This window comes from Dendrobates tinctorius, unplaced genomic scaffold, assembly GCF_039654945.1.
Source record: "Dendrobates tinctorius isolate UK_male_01 unplaced genomic scaffold, ASM3965494v1 ptg000016l, whole genome shotgun sequence".
Classification (NCBI taxonomy): Eukaryota; Metazoa; Chordata; class Amphibia; order Anura; family Dendrobatidae; genus Dendrobates; species Dendrobates tinctorius.
Genome location: NW_027361684.1, coordinates 1,940,740 through 1,963,147, shown reverse-complemented (window position 1 = coordinate 1,963,147; position 22,408 = coordinate 1,940,740). Strand labels below are relative to the sequence as shown.

Here is a 22,408-nt window from a genome sequence, read left to right as displayed (position 1 = left end):
CCCTACTGTACCCTTCTACCCTGGCAAAGTACGGTGATCCCAACAACTTGTGATACCCCAACTGTGATCGCAACACAGCCCTCCATACAGGATAATGACCCCCGCTAGCCCTCCAAATAGTATAATGGCCCCCTCCCAGCCCTGAAAACAGCATACTGACCCCCACACAGCACTCTACACACTATTACGGACCCAACAAAAACTTTCACACTGTATACTTGCTTGCGTACAGTATAATGGCCCCTACATAGCCCTTCAAACAATAAAATAGCCCCCACATAGTGCTCTATACATTATAATGGACCCCACATAGTGCTTCATACCGTATTATGGGCAACACATAGTCCTCCATACAGTATTATGGGAAATATAACAAAAATTCAAGGCACATGTGCAATCACACTAAAATCTGTGTAGAGTAGAATATAGACAGTGACTATCAAAATAGGATGCACAGTTGGACAAAATAAGAAAACGGACACATCGGAACCTAAATCATATAACAGCGAAAGAAATCCGAACAACAAACGTCCAATATTAAAAATAAAATATTTTATTCACAGAATTCACAGTACAAAAAAATGGATGGGAGACAAATACCAAATGGCTAAAACTAGGAACCCATATAACACCACAATGAAAATACATAATAAATGATTCATAAGTGCCAAAATGACAAAAAATACCACAGTGTTACAAAATAAATAATACAAAGGAAAATTACATAGTGATGAATATTAACAAGGTATATGAAGCAATTCACAATAATATATAATGTATAAATAAAGTGCATATATTTGTGAAAAATATATACACCTGTGTACCGGCATATAAGATAAAGACACAATGGCCGTTTTTTTAAAACGCCTCACAAAAAATATATATTATGCCATAAATAAAGCAATATGTGCTAAAAAGCCATATATCTTGGCTTATATGCCTCTGAAATATATATATATATATATATATATATATATATATACTACTGATAACATCCTCTATTAGAGAGAAGCATATACAAGCCTGAGCGATGTAAGGCACAATGGCCACTCAGACCGCACCTCTAAAATACATGGCACCAGACATTAAAGCCAGATACACCAAGACAATACCCTATAATTACCTAGTGAACGTGGTGGAGGATTCCTAGAATGCGCCCAACCCCGACGCGCGTTTCGGCATCTGCCTTCGTCAGGGGCAATACATAGTCCTCCATACAGTATTATAGGCACCACATAGTCCTCCATACAGTATTATGGGCAACACATAGTCCTCCATACAGTATTATGGGCACCACATAGTCCTCCGTACAGTATTATGGGTACCACACAGTCCTCCGTACTGTATTATGGGCAACACATAGTCCTCCGTACAGTATTATGGGCAACACATAGTCCTCCGTACAGTATTATGGACAACACATAGTCCTCCTTATAGTATTATGGGCAACACACAGTCCTCCATACAGTATTATGGGCAATACATAGTCCTCCATACAGTATTATGGACAATACATAGTCCTCATACAGTATTATAGGCACCAAATAGTCCTCCATACAGTATTATGGGCAACACATAGTCCTCCGTACAGTATTATGGGTACCACACAGTCCTCCGTACAGTATTATGGGCAACACATAGTCCTCCGTACAGTATTATGGGCAATACATAGTCCTCCATACAGTATTATGGGCAATACATAGTCCTCCATACAGTATTATGGGCAATACATAGTCCTCCATACAGTATTATAGGCACCAAATAGTCCTCCATACAGTATTATGGGCACCAAATAGTCCTCTATACAGTATTATGGGCAATGCATAGTCCTCCGTACAGTATTATAGGCACCAAATAGTCCTCCGTACAGTATTATGGGCACCACATAGTCCTCTATACAGTATTATGGGCAATACATAGTCCTCCGTACAGTATTATGGGCACCACATAGTCCTCCGTACAGTATTATGGGCACCACATAGTCCTCCATACAGTATTATGGGCAACACATAGTCCTCTGTACAGTATTATGGGCAATACATAGTCCTCTGTACAGTATTATGGGCACCACATAGTCATCTATACAGTATTATGGGCACCACATAGTGCTATATACAGTATTATAGATCCCATGTAGTGCTTCATACATAAAAAGTAAACAAATTCTCACCTCTACCCATTCCCCCACTGCTCCAGTCTCTGCAGCGTGTGTTCGGACCCCTGCACTGTCTGCCACATAGGGTGCGCTGAGACATCACAGAGCTCATATGCAGCGGGGGAATGATCGGAAAGGAAGCGTCAGCTGGATGCCAATACAGTTGAAAGCACGTTGCCGGCTTGTGGGAAGGGGGAACCCGGTATGTCACTTCTCTGGGATAAGACATTGGATCGCAGATAACAAGGTATCACTTGATTCAGTTTCCTATGACATACATGGGCATATAAATGGCGTAGGAGATCGTACTGACAGATTCCCTATGATGATTATAACGCCTGATGGTAAGATATTATCTAAGAAACAGTGAACATTTGTTTGCATCCTCAAATACAAAATTGGGTGGGTCCTCAAGGGGTTCAAATCACATCTTTATACATTTGTTATTGGTTTGATCATTTATGTGTTCAGGCCCAATTTATTATATTAACCAAATCTTATTATTCTAGGTGCCAATGTAAACCATGGTAAACAGAGGGATAGTCCACTGCATGCTGCAGCTAGAAGGACAAGCGAGAGGATCGTCAAGCTGCTAATTGATTATGGTGCAAATGTCAAGTATAAAAACATGGAGGATAAATACCCCATTGAATTATCAGTGCCAAGGAGTGCAGTAGAGAGAGCCCTGCTGGTTGCAGAAGGTAACGATTCAGATTAATTAAATGTTCTTATCCTTTATCTGTTCAGTTTTTTTCTGTATATGGCTGTCATAGAGGGAGTACCCTGAATACAACCTCCCTATATTGGCCATAGTGGAGAACCTCTGACCTCCAGCAGCTGTCACTCATGTGGACTCCTTCCTTTGGAGAATAACTGCAATTCGTATAGGGGTTGCAGTTGCACAATGGCTATTAGTTTAGGCCCGTTTTATGCGATCAATACTATTACAGTCATATGAGTTGAGGGCCATTTTGGATATTTTGCATTGACACCCATGAGCTTGCAAGTTATGCTTTCCACCATTATTACATAGATAGAGTTCCTTTGGTTGGCTGCAAGTAATGCGACATGTTACCTGTAGGAGTCAATCTCCTACAAAAGGGGGTTAAACTTGATGAGATTTACAAAAAAAAAAAAAAAAAGCCAAAAAGGTCCCACAGAATGCTAACTACCTCCATCTAATAGATTCTCTTATTCATAGTGTTTGACAACAATATACCTAGAAATGAATACAAGTAAGCAGGACATAATTTTGACTTTCAGGCTTAGGCCCCCTTCACACGTTTGTGTCTCCAGTACGTGTGGTGACAGTTTTCACATGTTCCCATACTGGAGACACATTCAAATCTATGGGTCTGCGCACATGTTAGTGTCCATTTTTTTCTGGCACGGAACGCAATATGTCCCACTCACGTGCCCACTGATGACACACGGATGATATCCGTGTGTCATCGGTGTAACATGTACCGGAATGGAATACCCTGGCATCTGAGAAAATCTTTATAGTTAGTGCTGTTTCCAGGCATCGGGTGCTGAATACAACTGTTATCATCCTCGCCTGGTCTCCCTTCAGTCAGCGAGACCAGGCGACACTGATGAGAGTTGTAGTCAGCACCCACCATCTGTGAATGGCGCTAACTATAACAGTCATCATCCTCGCCTGGACTTCCTGCGATCAGCGAGACCAAGCTTTGTTGATGAGGATTGTAGTCAACACCCGCTGTCTGTGAATAGCGCTAACTACAACAGTCATCATTCTCGCCTGGACTTCCTGCGATCATCGAGACCAAGCTTTGTTGATGAGAATTGTAGTCAATACCCGCGGTCTGTGAATAGCGCTAATTACAACAGTCATCATCCTCGCCTGGACTTCCTGCGATCAGCGAGACCAAGCTTTGTTGATGAGGATTGTAGTCAACACCCGCTGTCTGTGAATAGCGCTAACTACAACTGTCATCATCCTCGCCTGGACTTCCTGCGATCATCGAGACCAAGCTTTGTTGATGAGAATTGTAGTCAATACCCGCGGTCTGTGAATAGCGCTAATTACAACAGTCATCATCCTCGCCTGGACTTCCTGCGATCAGCGAGACCAAGCTTTGTTGATGAGGATTGTAGTCAACACCCGCTGTCTGTGAATAGCGCTAACTACAACTGTCATCATCCTCGCCTGGACTTCCTGCGATCAGCGAGACCAAGCTTTGTTGATGAGAATTGTAGTCAATACCCGCGGTCTGTGAATAGCGCTAACTACAACAGTCATCATCCTCGCCTGGACTTCCTGCGATCAGCGAGACCAAGCTTTGTTGATGAGGATTGTAGTCAACACCCGCTGTCTGTGAATAGCGCTAACTATAACTGTCATCATCCTCGCCTGGACTTCCTGCGATCAGCGAGACCAAGCTTTGTTGATGAGGATTGTAGTCAACACCCGCTGTCTGTGAATAGCGCTAACTACAACTGTCATCATCCTCGCCTGGACTTCCTGCGATCAGCGAGACCAAGCTTTGTTGATGAGGATTGTAGTCAACACCCGCTGTCTGTGAATAGCGCTAACTACAACTGTCATCATCCTCGCCTGGACTTCCTGCGATCAGCGAGACCAAGCTTTGTTGATGAGAATTGTAGTCAATACCCGCGGTCTGTGAATAGCGCTAACTACAACAGTCATCATCCTCGCCTGGACTTCCTACGATCAGCGAGACCAAGCTTTGTTGATGAGAATTGTAGTCAATACCCGCGGTCTGTGAATAGCGCTAACTACAACAGTCATCATGCTCGCCTGGACTTCCTGCGATCAGCGAGACCAAGCTTTGTTGATGAGGATTGTAGTCAACACCCGCTGTCTGTGAATAGCGCTAACTACAACTGTCATCATCCTCGCCTGGACTTCCTGCGATCAGCGAGACCAAGCTTTGTTGATGAGAATTGTAGTCAACACCCGCGGTCTGTGAATAGCGCTAACTATAACTGTCATCATCCTCGCCTGGCCTCCCTGTGATCAGAGAGACCAAGCTTTGTTGACGAGAGTTGTAGTCAGCACCCACCATCTGTGAATGGCGCTAACTACAACTGTAATCATCCTCGCCTGGACTTCCTACGATCAGCGAGACCATGCAACGCTGATGACAGTTATAGTCAGTACCCGTTGTCTGTGAATAGCATGCATGCATTAAATATACAAAAAAATGACAGCAAGCTGGGGGCTACTGGTATTATTCTGGGAGGGGGCCAACGCTGTGCTACTTACTGCGTACATCGCTTAGCTACTTCCCGTGTCAGGCTGCGGAGCTGAGTACCTCATTCACCACTTCCAACCCAGCTGCATATTCCTACTCTCTCCATCTGGCTATAGGGAGGCCGGCCAGATGCTGAAAAGCTTAACATTGCTGTGTCTTGCAGGGTTTGGGTTCCCCAGCCTATCCCCTGCCAGCAGGAGATATATTAAGCTGCTCCTCCTGTTCCCTGCCTGAACTTAGGTTCTGCCCAGTCTGTCTCCAGCGTTCAGTCTGTTTTGTCTTGTCTCTCCTGTAACTGACCCGACTCGTTTACCCTTATTGTCTCACCTCTCCTCTTCTGACCTCAGCTTAGTTTTGTGAACCTGTGCTGCTTTCCTCAACCTCGGACTGTCCAACTACACTTCCATCTTCACCCCTCTGTGCTCCGCTTTCCTGCTTTGACCTCTGGGTCAGATGTTGCAGGTCCAGGGACTGCCCTTGAGTGACACAGGGTGACTGCCTGTGAAAAAGCCTATCCTCACCACCTAAAACTCTAGTGAAAACCAGGTAATCACTTAGTCACGCCTCTCCAGGCTTAGCTCTGCTCATGGTGCAGTGGATCCACACCCACTACCGTCACAACATCACTGGAATCAGAATCTCAGCTCTTACATAATGCTTCTCTCAGATTAAATATAAAAACCTGGTGACAGATTCACTTTAATACAGGAAGAGATTTCTATATTTTTGTGCACTTTCTTTGTTTAGCATTCTTTTAAAAGATCGGTGTCATTCCAATCATTTTCTGAAGCAACAGAGACATGCTAGAAATTTATTTCAGTAAGGTTTCCAAGTGCTGAGACTAGAAGTGTGGTGGTATTTTCACTGCATGCTGGAAAGAAAATTATTGATGCCAAATGCAGAAAGGAATTCTTCATTATTATCAATGTATTATAAATTAAGTCTCCAGTTGGAAATCACATATTATACACTCAGCAATATTGAAACGCCAAATAGGAAAAGGTTGAAAATCACCAGATAGACATTTTAATAATATGCAAATTGTGAAAAAATGGAAACGTTTTAAAAAAATCTCAATTTATTCAGTATCCTGTGATTTTCATAATTCCACGATTTTTCCTTCTTTGGCAATTTTAATGTTGAGGAGTGTAAAACCACTTTATGCGCAATTCCCTGATATAATCTAATTATCAACTGTCAGATAAAAGTATGGTGGTATTTGTATGTAGACCATTAAGTAAATGGAGTCCTGGCATAGAGGGCAGTCACATCAAGTAAATCTAGGCTGAAATTATGACCTGTTTCTCCATGTTGTTACATGGATGACTATACTTCCCTTACTAGTTGTAAAAGAAATATACAGTGTATAAAACTTCTTCAAAAAGAGAAAAACCAATGATTGCTTGAGTAAAAAAAGGTGGAAATAACAAATAAGCAAGTGATATATCATATATACTCCAAGATTGAAATTTCAGCATTAATAAGGAAATTGTGGAATTATGGAAACAGGATCGATAGGCATGTTAATGATATGCAAATGATGAAAAAAAAAATTTTGAAACGCATTTTCAAAATATCTTAATTTATTCAGTATTGGGTATAATAATAATAATTTTTATTTTAATAATAATGAGCAGAAATACACACATACACCTTTGCTGATATCAATAAGATTATTAATTGTTGTCTGAGGAATGTTCTAACATCCTGAATGCATTTGGGCAAGCAAATCATCAAGATCCGGGGCTGGCAGCTGCCTTTGCAAATAGGGACCGATTACTCCGAAGGTAGACAAATTGGAAGACGCTACATGACATGGTAATATGTTTAGGCCACATAGACTGCTCTCTGTAACACGAGCAATATACGGCTTGGGCATTGTTGAAAATGGATCCTGATACACAGGCTATTTTCCTGAGAAATGGCCATACTGCTGGTTCCACCACCAAATAAATGAAAGCCAACCTCTTAGTGTACCTGGCATGAGGTCTAGGAAGGTCCAGCTACTGTAAATTATGTCACCTACACCATAAACCTGGGAGTAGGAACAAAGATGTTCATGTTACATAATCCTTATTAATTGTATAGTTCTGAGAAAAAGATTCCTAATCTTTTATACGTTTGTTTTCTATTGACAATATGTATATTATATTTCTTCTATAGGTCCTTCTTCGTTGGCTCAATTATGTCGTCTAAGCATTCGAAAAATGTTGGGATCATCGTGTCTCCAAGTGGTTCCTAGGCTTCAGTTACCCAACAGATTAATACAGTTTTTGTTATATCGATAGAGGTTCCTGTAACTACACCAGTGTTTTGTTAGTTCATCCATGATCCAGATGCAAACATATAATTTATCAGTGCAAAAAAAGAATGGCACATTCTGCAAATCTATTTACCTTCACTTATTTCATATTTCAATTAGTCATGCAAGCTTACAAAAACTGGATTGCAAGGAGAGTCTCAGCTCTATAGCGTTTTTCAGACACCCACAATAGTAAGGCCCACTTCACATGTCCGTTTTTTGTGTCCACATGCGGCTCGTTTTTTGAGCCACAATTTAGGACACATGCACACCCATTGTATTAAATGGTGGTGCACACATGACAGGTTTTTTACACAGACCGTTTGTCTATGTGAAAAGCACGCAGATATGTCAGGTTTTTGGCGCATTACGGACAAAATGCAAGCCACACACTGATGACACATGGATAATATGTTCTGGCGCCTGGGAACAAGCGGTACAATTCACGCTGATCCCAGGCGATGGCGGCAGAAGGCAAGTCTCATCATTGTCACATGGTCTCCCTGAGATCAGTGCGACCAGGTGACAGTCATGGGAGTTGTATGCAGCAGCAGTGTAACTCCTTTGTAAAATAAAGCATTAAATCCTGCACAATTTTCAGAACCAGCAGTGGTAAAGCCCACGACTAGGGGCTGATGTTAAGGCTAAGTGCACACGTTGCAGAAAATTTCTGCTCAAAAACCTGAATCCCTTCCCAGAAACCGCACCTATTTTTCCACGGCGTTTTTTGCGCGGTTTTGATGCGTTTTTTTCCGCAGCGGTTTCTAAACGCATGGAAGAAGCCAAAACCGCGGAATTAATGTGCATGCTGCGTTTTTTACCGCGATGCGTTTTTTTCGCGGTAAAAAAACGCATCAATGTGCACAAAAAGTGCAAAATGCATAGAAATTACTGTGTAGCTTATTTTTAGCGATTTTATAGTGGTTTTATAGTGAAAACCGCTAAAAAAACGTTGTGTGTGAACACAGCCTAATAATCTAGGACAAGGGACAATACCTCAAAAGGTTCTCAGGCTATTAGTAGCAGCTCACAGTTGTTTGCTTAGCGTTTCCTAGTGAATTTACGAGTGACCCCAGAAAAAAAGTGATGTAGAGTCCACCTATAATTTCAAATCAGCTAAGACTAAACAGACAGCTGTGGGTTGATATTAATAGCTTGGGAAGGGGTCAGAGATACAACCCCCAACCTCCCAGACTACCAACATTAGCCCTCAGGTGCCCCAGGTGCTTAGTTTCGTTCTTTCCACTTGTCCTGTGGCAGTTTGGGGTTGATGTCAGCCTGGTATTGTCAGGTAGCATCAAGCCCAGTGGTTAGTGATGGAGAGCCATCTATAATATGCCCCCATTACTAACCCCATAGTAAATTTGGAAATAAACACACAGAATAAAATCCTTTACTTGAATTGAAATAAAACAAAACAACCTGTTTTAAACATTTCTTTAAAATTAAAAAACAAAGTTTTACTCTCCTTAGTCCTATTTCATTGAAGCCCTTTTCCATTTTAAAAATGAAGAAGCAAAAAAAAAAGAAAAAGAACATCCAGCGTGTATACTGAGAAAAGTTAAAGTTCCAATTTAATTCAAAACATTATTAAAAAATATGTAAATCCATTACTAGGTAGTACACATGATGGATGGAATCCCTGGTATAACCAACGCGTTTCAACCAATAAAGGTCTTAGTCATGGTATCATACCATTCTATGACATTATTCCATTCATCATGCGTACTACCTAGTAATGGATTTGCATACTTTTTTTAATCATGTTTTGAATTAAATTGAAATTTTAACTTTTCTCAGTATACATGCTGGAGTTCTTTTCCTTTTTTGTTTCTTCATTTTGGACTACGCCCTTGATCAAGGTGCCTCCGTGCGTGTCTGACAACTAGGTTCCTGCAGAGATTGGTGACCTGACTTTTCCCTTTACCTCTACCCTGCTATTTTTTCATTATCCCTTGTAAAAAAAATGCAAAATAATTAACAACCATATCCCTCATCTGTCCGAAGTGAAGATTAGCAATATCGCCCCATGCTGTAATCCATCTCTGCAATATCTGATTTACAACCTAAACGGTGGCATGATGCGACCATCCAGGCTGAAAACAATGAGATAATGAGGTGCAGTGAGCACAACTTCAATGACGAGCAGTTCCCAGGCTCACTTCACTGTGAGCCGGGACGATGAACTGTGGTGACCTCAATGTGAGCACCGTAAGAATTTTCACACTGTGCTCACTATGATCTCATTTAGGTCACTGCAGTTCATCGGGCCACTCAGTGATGTGAGCCTGTGAACACACTTTCAGTGATCAGCCGTAACCTCTATAATGTCCCTACTCATCACTGAAACTTCGCTAACAGCCTTTCATTGTTTCATGGTTTTCAGCCAGGACGGTCGCATCATGCCACCATTGTAAACCAGATATTGCAGAGATGGATTACGGCGTAGGACAGTATTGCTAATCTTCACTTCGGACAGATGAGGGATATAGTTGTTTATTTTTATTTTTACAGGGGACAAGGGCTTCAATGGATTAGGTGTAAGGTGAGTATTATGGTTGTTTGTTGTGAGTTAATTTTCCCCTTCGTCACTGAGGTCTGGTGAACTCCCTATTCTGGTAAAGGAAGGTAATGAGCCTGATGATGATGACTGGCTGAGTGGAGTCACGGACTGGATATAAGGCTGCCGACGCCCTTCTGCCCTGCGGGTGATTTCTCTGTGGACTTCTAGGAGACCAGTCTGATTCCTGCTCCTCTAAAGCTAAGTTTTCTGCTTTGCCTTTTAGCATTTGTGTTTTGCTTTTGTTTGCCTTGCTTTTCTGGATTCTGCCATTCCCTGCTGGGGTGAGCTGAATCTCCTTTTGCCGGTTGCTCTGTCTTCAGAATATTCCTGAGTACTGACATAGTCTTTTTGAAGCCTAGCGTCTTCAGGGCCTTTTTCACTGTCAGTCTGTTGGCTCTTATTTTCATAGGGTTTTTCATGGATTGCAGACAGCAGCCTTCCTGTCCTTTCCTATCTAGTTAGCTTGGGCCCCGTCTTTGCTCAGTCTATCTTTCTGTCTGTGTTGTGTTCTTTCTTCTTGCTTCACCGTCATTATATGTGGGGGGCTGCCTTTTGCTTTGGGGTCTGCTCTGGGGCAGTTTAGATTTCCCTTTCTTTCTTTAGGCTATTTAGTCCTCCGGCTGTGATCGAGGGGTCTAGGGCATCGTAGGAACCCCCCACAGCTACTGCTAGTTGTGTTGATAGGTTCAGGGGTCTGCAATACGATAGCTGCCAACCTCTCTGGTTTTCTGGACTTTCTGTTTTTGCCTCCTACGGTGACTCAATCATAACAGTTGTTTATTATTTTCTGTATTTTTCAAGGGACAAGGACTTCAATGGAATAGGTGCAAGGTGAGTATAACTGTATTTTTTATTTTTAAATGAAGTCTTTTATTCTTGCTGTGTGTTTATTTCAATACTTACTTTGGGATTAGTAATGGGGGCGTCTTATAGATGCCTCTCCATTACTACCCGCTGGGATTAATGTTACCTGACAATACAAAAGTGCCATCAAACCCAACCATATTACCTAACTTGCCACCATCACAGGGCAAGTAGGAAGAGTGAGGCTATGCCCCAGATTTTTGGCGCATCTTAAGGAGGCACCATTTCTGGGGCGGCTGAGGGCTGATGTTGGTAGTCTGAGGGGGGGTCAATATCTCTGATCCCTTTCTAGGCTATTAATATCAGCCCACAGCTGTCTTTTGCCTTTTCTATTTTGAATTTATAGTAGGACCCTACGTCATTTTTTTTGGGGTCCCTTGTAAATTCACCAGTAAGCGCTAAAAAAAACAGCTGTGAGCTGTTATTAATAGCCTGGGAACTTTTTGGAATATTGCTCCTCTTCCCAGATTATTAACATCAGTTCCCAGCCATGGGTTTTCCCTCTGCTGGTTATGAAAATTGTGCTGGAGCCCATTCCGTTTTTCATTTAATCTTTTATTTTACTCATGAGTTAGGCTGAGTTCACACGTAGCGTTTTTTTTGCGTTTCCACGGCGGTTTTAAACGCGTTATTTTGCCGCGAAAAATAAGCTTCCTATGCATTCCTATGGGATTCCACAATGCTGTGCTAATGCTGCGGTTTTTTCTGCGGCGGAATGGCTTCACGGTAAAAAGCGCAGCATGCTCATTAATTTATCGGAATCGCGGCGATCCCGCACCCATAGGAATGCATTGTTCTGCTTACTTTCCGCATGTGGCTGTGCACACCATGCGAAAAGTAAGCAAAACATTTGCGGATGGTACCCACGGTCCGGAGGAGAGGAGACTGTCCTCCGGGCTCTGGGTACCATATCCCTGTAAAAAATAGAATTAAAATAAAAAATATTGTTATTCTTGCCTTCCGGCGTCCCGCGCAGCCTTCCCGCCGTTCTCCACGCTCCCGGTCCCAGTAATCCTTTGCGAGAATGACCGCGAGACATCGTGATCCCGCAAGAAGGGACACCATCGCGGTCATTCTCACAAAGGATTACTGTGAACAGGAGCGTGGAGAGAGGCGGGAAGGCTGCGCGGGACGCCGGAAGGTAAGAATAACAATATTTTTTATTTTTTTTACATCCTATCTAGATTTCTACACAACATACACGATCTTTACTTGCGATTGGCAATACAACTTTTCAGCAACATATATTCCTGGCCGTAATGAGAAAATCTAATTTAACTGATGTCTAAATTATTATTCTGCCAAATATATTGGTGCTACCTAATCCAGCCTATAGGTGATGCACACTTCAATAAAAGTATCTAAAGATGGTGTGTTTATAGGTTGTCTAGACCTACCCAGGGGTAGACCTATTACTGCAATCTGAGCAGCCGCACAGGAGCCCAAGGGGTAAGGGGGTCACTTCCACTTCCAAACCAGATGGAATTGTGTATTATGTTGAGCTATTCGGCTGAAAAGGGCCCATATATTGCCCTTGCACAGGGGCCTCTTCTGTCTGTGCTCCCCACTGGTACTTTCCATGGAAATTGTGACTCTTTGACTAGTAGATTAAAGCATCTCTTCTTACCAGAAAGTTTAGCAACTTTGTTAATGTTGTTGCCCTGCAGATATTTGTCTCCTTAAAGAGAACCTGTCAGCAGGATTGTGTACAGTAACCTACAGACAGTGTCAGGTCGGCGCCGTTATACTGATTAAAATGATACCTGGGTTGATGAAATCCGTCTTGTGGTTGTTGTTTAGTCTTTATTTTCAGTTTTGTGTTAATGAGATTCCCGTGCCCTAAGGCGGGGATTGGTGTATGTGGTGCTCTGATTATATATTCATAATGCAGACTGCTGACAGGTCACTGATCCCTTACTGACCTACCCCTAGTTTACATAATAAATATATGAGAGTCAAAATGAGAAAAAAAATCCAGAAAATCACTTTGTCGGATTTGACAAGATTTATTTTGCAAATTATGGTGGAAAATAAGTATTTGGTCATTAACAAAAGTTCATCTCAATATTTTGTTATATATCCTTTGTTGGCAATGACAGAGGTCAAACGTTTTCTGTAAGACTTCACAAGGTTGGCACACACTGTTGGTGGTATGTTGGCCCATTCCTCCATGCCTGCTCAGTAGCAGCTATCAGTGTCTGCTGCTGTGAACCGATAGCTGCTACTGCGCATGCGCCAGCGGCGCCATCTTACTGGAGAAGAAAAAAATTCCTCCTCCAAGATGGCACCGCCCGCACCTGCGCAGTAGCAGCTTGGAGATAACAGAGAGATGCTACTGCGCGGGCAGCACCATCTTGAAAGAGGAATTTTTTTCTTCTTCCCCAGTAAGATGGCAGCGCATGCGCAGTAGCAGCTATCGGATCACAGCAGCAGACACTGATAGCAGCTGCTGCGGGCGCCAGTTTCAAATTGATTTTTTTTTAAAAAATGTTTTCCTCTAGCTGAATAACTTGGAAAAAAAATGTTATTAATGGCACACGAAACGCGATTTTGCTGCAGAGCAGGTGCCACGGCTGACTCCTGCTTGCAGAAGCGTGTTTTTTTTAAGTATATACATATATTCATTATGCAAACTATGGGGCAGGTCAGTGAGGGAGCAGTGACCTGTCAGCAGTCTGCATTATGAATATCTAAGGCCTGTTTCACACATCTGAATCCGTTTTTTTACCATTGAGTTGCATTACCGGCGGATCTTGACAGATGGCCATCCGTTGGATCCGTTTTTTTGCGGATCCGCCAAAATGTTGACGTCCGCTGAGATGCCCGAACGGACCATGCAACTTTTTTTCGGGCGGCAGGATCCGCATTTCTCACTGCGCATGTCCGAAAGACCTCTCTCTCTCTCTCACACTCTCTCTCTCTCTTTGTCTCTCTATTTCTCTCTCTCTTTCTCTCTCTTCCTTTGACGGATCCGTTAAAATAACGGTCCGGTGCCACATGTTGTGGTCAGTACAGGAACGAATCCGCTATCCGCCATTTTAGCGGATTTTGACTGAGCAAAAAACTGATGTGTGAAACCGGCCTAATCAGAGCACCACCCCATACATGAACTCCGCCTTAGGGCACGAGAATTTCATTAACACAAAACTGAAAATAAACATTAAAGAACAACCACAAGACGGATTTCATCAAGCAAGATATCATTTTATTCAGTATAATGTCGCTGACGTGACACTGTCTATAGGTTACTCTGCACAATCCTAATGACAGGTTCCCTTTAACACTCTCTTTGCATTAAGGCTGTGTGCACAAGCTGCGGATTAGGTGCGGATTCATCCGCGCGGATTTTGTAAAATCCGCAGGTGAAACCGCAGGTCAAAAGACCTGCGGATTGCTCTGCGGTTTTTCATCTCCTCAATGGAGGAGATGGCAAACCGCAGAGGAATCCGCAGAAAGAATTGACATGTCAATAGGGAATCATGGTACTGTACACCGCAGCAAAAACTGCTGCGGGTCCGCAGCGGCCAAAACCGCTGCGGAACCGCAGCAAAATCCGCAGCGTGTGCACACAGCCTAACACGTTACCACTGCTTGATGGATATATGAGTATTGATAACCTAACGTTCCATGGTGGATACATCAGTCATGCTGATCAGACAAGTACTGCTTCTGTACAACTTGCAACCAGTTGCAGGAACCTGGCTGATATACAGTATTTATAGTTATTTCCTGCAGTTTAGCCCACTAGATGTGGCAACTCGTAGATCAGAGGAAGGAAACTCCATCTGTCAGCCCACCATCATCCACCAACACACTCAGCGCAAGGTGCAAAGGAGTTGACTTGGCAGCTGGGGACATACTAATGGCCCTATGGCTGCCATCTTGGTCCTCCTACTAGAACCAGAGAGTGGCTGGATCTAACAGAATGCCTAATAACAGGTGTAACACATTGCATTGCAGATATATTACAGGGTATTATATGAAAGAGCAAGATGATTAAATTTAATAGGTCATTAAAATCATATTTAAAATGGATGTATTGTGTCTGTGCTTAGAGGAAATTTGTAAGCACATTTTTGTCTGGGGTAGGGGCTGAGGCACTGAATTTAAGGATGTGTCACTTATTAGGCTGTGTGCTGTTGTTTTAGTACAATGAGTGTTTTATCAGCAGGAGATTATCACTACAGGACTACAGCTCACGTGCATCCTGGTCCAACCACACGCTCACCACTGATTCACAGCTTAGCTTTCTAAACTCTGGTAGTTCGGTATAAATGAAACAGTGAGAGGAAAACCTGAATGCTGTAACCAGAATACAAATGGTTAAACACAGATGTGGCAGCTCATAGTGTGCTGACATTAATGAGATTAGGGATGCAGACAAAAGCCACCAGGATGGAGCAGGTCACAGCGGCAGGTTGACATCTGCGCGTAAGTGCAGTCCTCTGTTCATTTGTGTTCTCCAATATGAAGAATCCCCTGAATTGTCATATGATGCCTGCAAAAAAAAACTTATCTGCTGTACAATAATGTAAATAAATATGAACATTTTACATCAGTCGCTTCTTATTTTACTTAACACCCGTGCGTAAATCTGATGTCACCACAACTGGCTGTGTGCCGCCGCTGCTGCTACCGAAGGCACGGTGCGGTATATTAGCTAAAGATTAGCGTGTGTCTGTGCTGATCGGTTGCTGCAGGGCAAAGGCGGGGGATGGGGCCGCCACTCAATGCTATACTGTACTGGTTATCTACAGAACAAGGTATATACAGCGCAGTACGAGTATTACTGCCATATAGTTGGAGAGCTCTTGTGTACTCCGCAGTCTCTCGGGGATGTCATTATTTGCACAATTAACTTGCAAGGTTGTACTTAGTCATCTGCAGGCCCTTGTCTATACTGATCCTCCTTAAAGAAAACCTGACATCAAATTTATGCTGCCCGGTGATAAACCAACAGTATCTTGAAGGTCAATGAGAGAAAAATCTTACCCACAGGGTATGTGCACATGATGTCTTTTTCAGTCAGATTCCACCCAGAAACCACTCGCAAAAGCTCCTCATAAAATAAACATAGTGCACAGCAATATCAAAATAACATTGCTGTGTACATGTTCTGTCTCATGTCACATCTACTAAACAACCTCCGGTTCAGAAAAGTAGCATGTCCATTCAGTGTCAGACTGAAGAACATTGGGCCCACCAGAGGATATGATTCTGAGGGCTCACCTTTCTCCTCCACTCAAGAGCCCCATACCAGCCTGAAGGGGAAGGTAGGGCCTACTGGAGGATTCTCCAGTTCTCTGGTGGGCCAGTCCAACCCTGTGTTCATTCGCTGCTTTCTATACCTCACAGTAAGGAGTAAAAAGGGCCAGAAGTGGCTCCGCTCAGGAGTACTCGGCGGCTGCGCCGCTGGCTAGATGGCGCCGTGTGCACGTAGCCACACACGTTAAAGTTTCCGTTTAGAAACTGACCTATTAAATCACTAGTACAAGCAACAGAGGGCACCGCCAATCATGAAGAGGCAGACTGGTACCAATGTGTTGGTGCTTCTATAATACAAATGAAACAAGATAGCACATTACTGAGTCTAGTGCACATCCAAATACAGACAACTGAGCTTTATTTGTACGAAAATAAGCAAATTACAAGACACGTGACAGCAAGATGTGATTACATACACCTTATAAACATGAGGCAAACAGAATAATATTGCGCTCTCCATGCTGAATTTTGACCCACAATAAGGCACCCAACCTGAAACACAACCCTGCAGGACTTTAGAGCTACAAGACCAATGTGCCAAAAGAAACTGCCAAAGAATACAACAATAAAGAAAGGTTTGCCATAAACACTCTTATTACATAGAAAATTCCTAGTACATTACAACATGAGAAGACAGATGAGTCATGAATGAATAGTATAGAGAGAGTGGAGAAGAGTCATATCCTGCTGGGAAAAACAACCCAGATGTATCGCTGAACTAAGCTTCCTCAGGGGTGGGCTGAAGGATGTATGCTGCAGGCAGAGCCACCCCACATGTATCGCTAAACGAAGAGTTTCATCAGGAAAGGATATCCAAGAAGTATCATTTCTCCTTGCGGAGAATGACATGCTAAGCATGTCGAGGTGAGGAGACTTAAAGCCGCAATGCTCCTCTGGGAAATATGCTAATTATGCAAATTGTCTCTTCAGAGAGGAAGAGGACTAGAACTCTAGTGCCACCTATTGGAGGTAGCAATCCTAAAAGTCAATGTTGACCCTTTAACGAGCCTAGTTACATGACTTAGGATAAAAGCCAAGCCAGAATCTCCATTTGCAGACACTGTGTTTCAGGGTACTGCCCCTCATCAGTGCAAAGTGGGAGAAGATCTGGTTTGGCTGTGAGAGAAGCGTCTGACCGATATCCAAGAAGTATCATTTCTCCTTGCGGAGAATGACATGCTAAGCATGTCGAGGTGAGGAGACTTAAAGCCGCAATGCTCCTCTGGGAAATATGCTAATTATGCAAATTGTCTCTAGCATATTTCCCAGAGGAGCATTGCGGCTTTAAGTCTCCTCACCTCGACATGCTTAGCATGTCATTCTCCGCAAGGAGAAATTATACTTCTTGGATATCGGTCAGACGCCTCTCTCACAGCCAAACCAGATCTTCTCCCACTTTGCACTGATGAGGGGCAGTACCCCGAAACACAGTGTCTGCAAATGGAGATTCTGGCTTGGCTTTTATCCTAAGTCATGTAACTAGGCTCGTTAAAGGGTCAACATTGACTTTTAGGATTGCTACCTCCAATAGGTGGCACTAGAGTTCTAGTCCTCTTCCTCTCTGAAGAGACAATTTGCATAATTATCAGGAAAGGAGTGAAGGATGTATGCTGTTGGAAAAAACAACCCACAGGTATTGCAGAACACAGCTTCCTCATGGGAGGACTAATGGATGTTCAATGCAGACCAAGATGACCTTCACATATCTCTGAACCAAGTTTCCACAGGGGGAGGACTGAGGAAGGTACGCCGCACATAAAGCCACCTTCATGTATCACTGAACTAACAGGTGAAAATTTACCTCTCTTGGTTTCCCTTTTTTCATCTACAAATTTGCTGCAACAAATTTGCTACCTGTGTAACCTTAACATTCATCTCACAATGATAATAGGAATATCAATCAATTTTATAGAATTACTAGCTGAAGAGCCCGGCGCTGCCCGGGCATAGAAACTAACTGTGGATATACCCATCATACATATCCTCCATCCCATAGTCGAGTGCCCATATACCCGTCACACATCCTCCCTCCTATAGTCCCGTACCCATATACCCATCATACATATCCACCATCCCATAGGCCCGTGCCCATATACCCATCATACATATCCTCCATCCCATAGTCCAGTGCCCATATACCCATCACACATCCTCCATTCCATAGTCAACCATTATGACATCATCAGTCTCCAATGATCCCGCTCTGTTGTCTACGCTTCAGTCCCGCACTCCTACTCCAGTCCGTCCTGAGCCGCCCCTCTCGGTACCGGCTATCGTGGCACCCGAACCCCTGGGCCTGCTCCTAATGATCCCTGTATAGGGGTCGGCTCCACTTGGCAGCTCGCCCGGGGCCCCTTGGTGCCACGATCCAGAGGGTCCACTCCTGGAGATTTGTCTCCTGACCAGCCATGGTAACAGTACGATCAGGCCATGGACTTCGCCGGTACTACTGCTGCTACTCAAAAGGATTCCTCTTTTTGCGGGAGAATCAGGGACACATCATGTCCGTCATGAAGTCTATGGACACCCATTTGTCGGCCCTGCAGGTGGCTGATCCTGGAAATGCCACTCAACTGGCCAGTCTTCAACAGGAGCTGGGTCAGCAACGAGATACTCAAGCCCATATCCTGAGTTACATGGCCTCCTTTTATCAAAGGTCATCCAGTCCTCCAGTCTGCCACCGCGATCCCGACTCCTCCTCCCGTGCCTACAGCTCTCCCGGCGCCCCGCCTCGCCAAGCCACCGCGATTTACTGGTGATCCCAAACTCTGCAGGGGGTTCTTAAATCAGTGTAGCCTCCATTTTGAATGGTTGCCTCAGCAATATCCCTCTGACCGGGCCAAAGTAGCCTTTATTATGTCCCATCTAGAGGGAGATGCCCTGTCCTGGTTGAATCCCCTCTGGGAACGTGACGATCCTGTTGTCTCAAGCCTTCCGGTTTTCTTGGATACTTTTCGCAGGGTCTTCGATGAGCCGGGACGGTCAGCCGCTCTCACCGAGTCACTCTTTAACTTACATCAGGGTTCTCTCACGGTGGGACAGTATGCTATCCGCTTTCAGTATGCTATCTCCTCCGAGCTCGGCTGGAATAACACGGCTTTGGTAGGGGTGTTCTGGAGCGGTCTTTCAGGCAGAATAAAAGATGAACTCGCAGGTCGAGATACCCCAACCACCTTAGAGGACCTTATCTCGCTGGCTACCTGCATTGACCTATGCTTCCAGGAGCGCACTCGGGAGTCAGGGAGAGACAGGAGGTCCACCAGGCCAGCTCCCCTTCTCACCCGTTCTGCCAGTCCTCGTTCGGCCGGGTCCCCTTCTTCCTCCTCGGTCGAGTCCATGCAGATAGACCGCCTCAAGTTGGCCGAGTTGTGTCAGCAAGAGAGGCGGGCACAAGGTCTGTGCCTTTATTGCGGAGGTTCATCACACTATATCCACACCTGTCCTAAGAGACAGGGAAACTCCTCCGCCTAGGTCAGGTAAGAGAGGCCTCCCTAGGTGATGATGATCCCTCTCAACCTCTTACTATATCTGTTCTTTTGCTTTCAGGGGAGAGACGTGGGTCCGAGGTGGCCTACGTGGATTTGGGCTCGGCACGTAACTTCATTCGGCCTGAAGAAGTGGACAAATACCAAATTCCCGTGGTTGCTCTGTCTAACCCTCTCCAGATTGCCGCGGTGGATGGCAAACCACTACAGGTGACCGTCACCTTGGTCACTGAAGAAGTGGAGTTGCAAGTCGGTGCCTTGCATCAAGAGAAGATAGCCTTTTACGTTTTGCCTAAGCTCTCTCATGCCATTCTACTCGGTCTCCCATGGTTAACCCCTTCACTACCAAGGGTGGTTTGCACGTTAACTACCGGGCCAATTTTTACAATTCTGACCACTGTCCCTTTATGAGGTCATAACTCTGGAACGCTTCAACGGATCTAGGCAATTCTGACATTGTTTTCTCGTGACATATTGTACTTCACTTTAGTGATAAAATTTCTTCGCTATAACTTGCGTTTATTTATGAAAAAAACAGAAATATGGCGAAAATTTAGAATATTTTGCGATTTTCAAACTTTGAATTTTTATGACCTTAAACCAGAGAGTTATATGACAGAAAATAGTTAATAAATAACATTTCCCACATGTCTACTTTACTTCAGCACAAGTTTGGAAACAAAATTTTTTTTTGTTAGGAAGTTATAAGGGTTAAAAGTTGACCAGAGATTTCTCATTTTTACAACAAAATTTGCAAAACCATTTTTTTTAGGGACCACCTCACATTTGAAGTCACTTTGAGGGGTCTATATGGCAGAAAATAGCCAAAAGTGACATCATTCTAAAAACTTCACCCCTCAAGCTACTCAAAACTACATTCTAGAAGATTATTAACCATTCAAGTGATTCACAGGAGCAGAAGCAACATGGAAGGAAAAAAATAACATTTAACTTTTTAGTCACAAAAATGATCTGGTAGCAACAATTTTTTAATTTTCCCAAGGGTAACAGGAGAAATTGGACCCCAAAAGTTGTTGTCCAATTTGTCCTGAGTATGCTGATACCCTATATGTGGGGGGGGACCACTGTTTGGGCGCACGGCAGGGCTCGGAAGAGAAGCAGCGCCGTTTGACTTTTTCAACCTAAAATTGGCTGGAATTGAAATTGGACGCCATGTTGCGTTTGACGAGCCCCCAATGTGCCCAAACAGTGGAAACCCCCCACAAGTGACCCCATTTTGGAAACTAGACCCCCTAAGGAACTTATCTAGATGTGTGGTGAGCACCTTGAACCCCCTAGGGCTTCACAGGAGTTTATAACGCCCGGGCGTGAAAATAAAAAATCATATTTTTTCCACAAACATGATCGTTTAGTCCCCAATTTTTTATTTTCCCAAAGGTAGCAGGAGAAATTGGACCCCAAAAGTTGTTGTCCAATATGTCCTGAGTACGCTGATACTCTATATGTGGGAGAAAACTACTGTTTGGGCACACGTCGGGGCTCAGAAGGGAAGAAGTGACGCTTTGGAATGCAGACTTTGATGGAATGGTCTGCGGGCGTCATGTTCCGTTTGCAGAGCCCCTGATGTGGTTAAACAGTAGAAAACCCCCACAAGTGACCCCATTTTGGAAACTAGACCCCCTAAGGAACTTATCTTGATATGTGGTGAGAACTTTGAACCCCCAAGTGTTTCACTAAAGTTTATACTGCCCAGGCGTGAAAATAAAAAATCCTATTTTGTGCCCACAAAAATGATTGTTTAGTCCCCAATTTTTAATTTTCCCAAGCGTAACAGGAGAAATTGGACCCCAAAAGTTGTTTTCCAATTTTTCCTGAGTACGCTGGTGCCCCATATGTGGGGGAAAACTACTGTTTGGGCACACGTCGGGGCTCAGAAGGGAAGAAGTGACTCTTTGGAATGCAGACTTTGATGGAATGGTCTGCGGGCGTCATGTTCCGTTTGCAGAGCCCCTGAAATGGTTAAACAGTAGAAACCCCCCACAAGTGACCCCATTTTGGAAACTAGACCCCCTAAGGAACTTATCTAGATATGTGGTGAGAACTTTGAACCCCCAAGTGTTTCACTAAAGTTTATACTGCCCAGTCGTGAAAATAAAAAATCCTATTTTGTGCCCACAAAAATGATTGTTTAGTCCCCAATTTTTAATTTTCCCAAGCGTAACAGGAGAAATTGGACCCCAAAAGTTGTTTTCCAATTTGTCCTGAGTACGCTGGTGCCCCATATGTGGGGGAAAACTACTGTTTGGGCACACGTCGGGGCTCAGAAGGGAAGAAGTGACGCTTTGGAATGCAGACTTTGATGTAATGTCTGCGGGCGTCATGTTCCGTTTGCAGAGCCCCTGATGTGGTTAAACAGTAGAAACCCACCACAAGTGACCCCATTTTGGAAACTAGACCCCCTAAGGAACTTATCTAGGTATGTGGTGAGAACTTTGAACCCCCAAGTATTTCACTAAAGTTTATACTGCCCAGGCGTGAAAATAAAAAATCCTATTTTGTGCCCACAAAAATGAT

At 43.7% G+C, this 22,408-nt stretch overlaps 1 protein-coding gene across 1 annotated transcript in view; it reads left to right on the top strand.

Annotated features, from left to right (window-relative positions):
* ASB11 (ankyrin repeat and SOCS box containing 11) overlaps positions 1-9,195 on the top strand; it is a 46,881-nt gene extending 37,686 nt beyond the window's left edge. Inside the window, exons 7-8 of the mRNA XM_073565251.1 lie at positions 2,665-2,856; positions 7,558-9,195. Coding sequence (XP_073421352.1) covers positions 2,665-2,856; positions 7,558-7,682 — 317 coding nt within the window. The 3' untranslated portion in view covers positions 7,683-9,195. The remainder of the gene's footprint in view (positions 1-2,664; positions 2,857-7,557) is intronic.
* Positions 9,196-22,408: the final 13,213 nt, after the last annotated feature.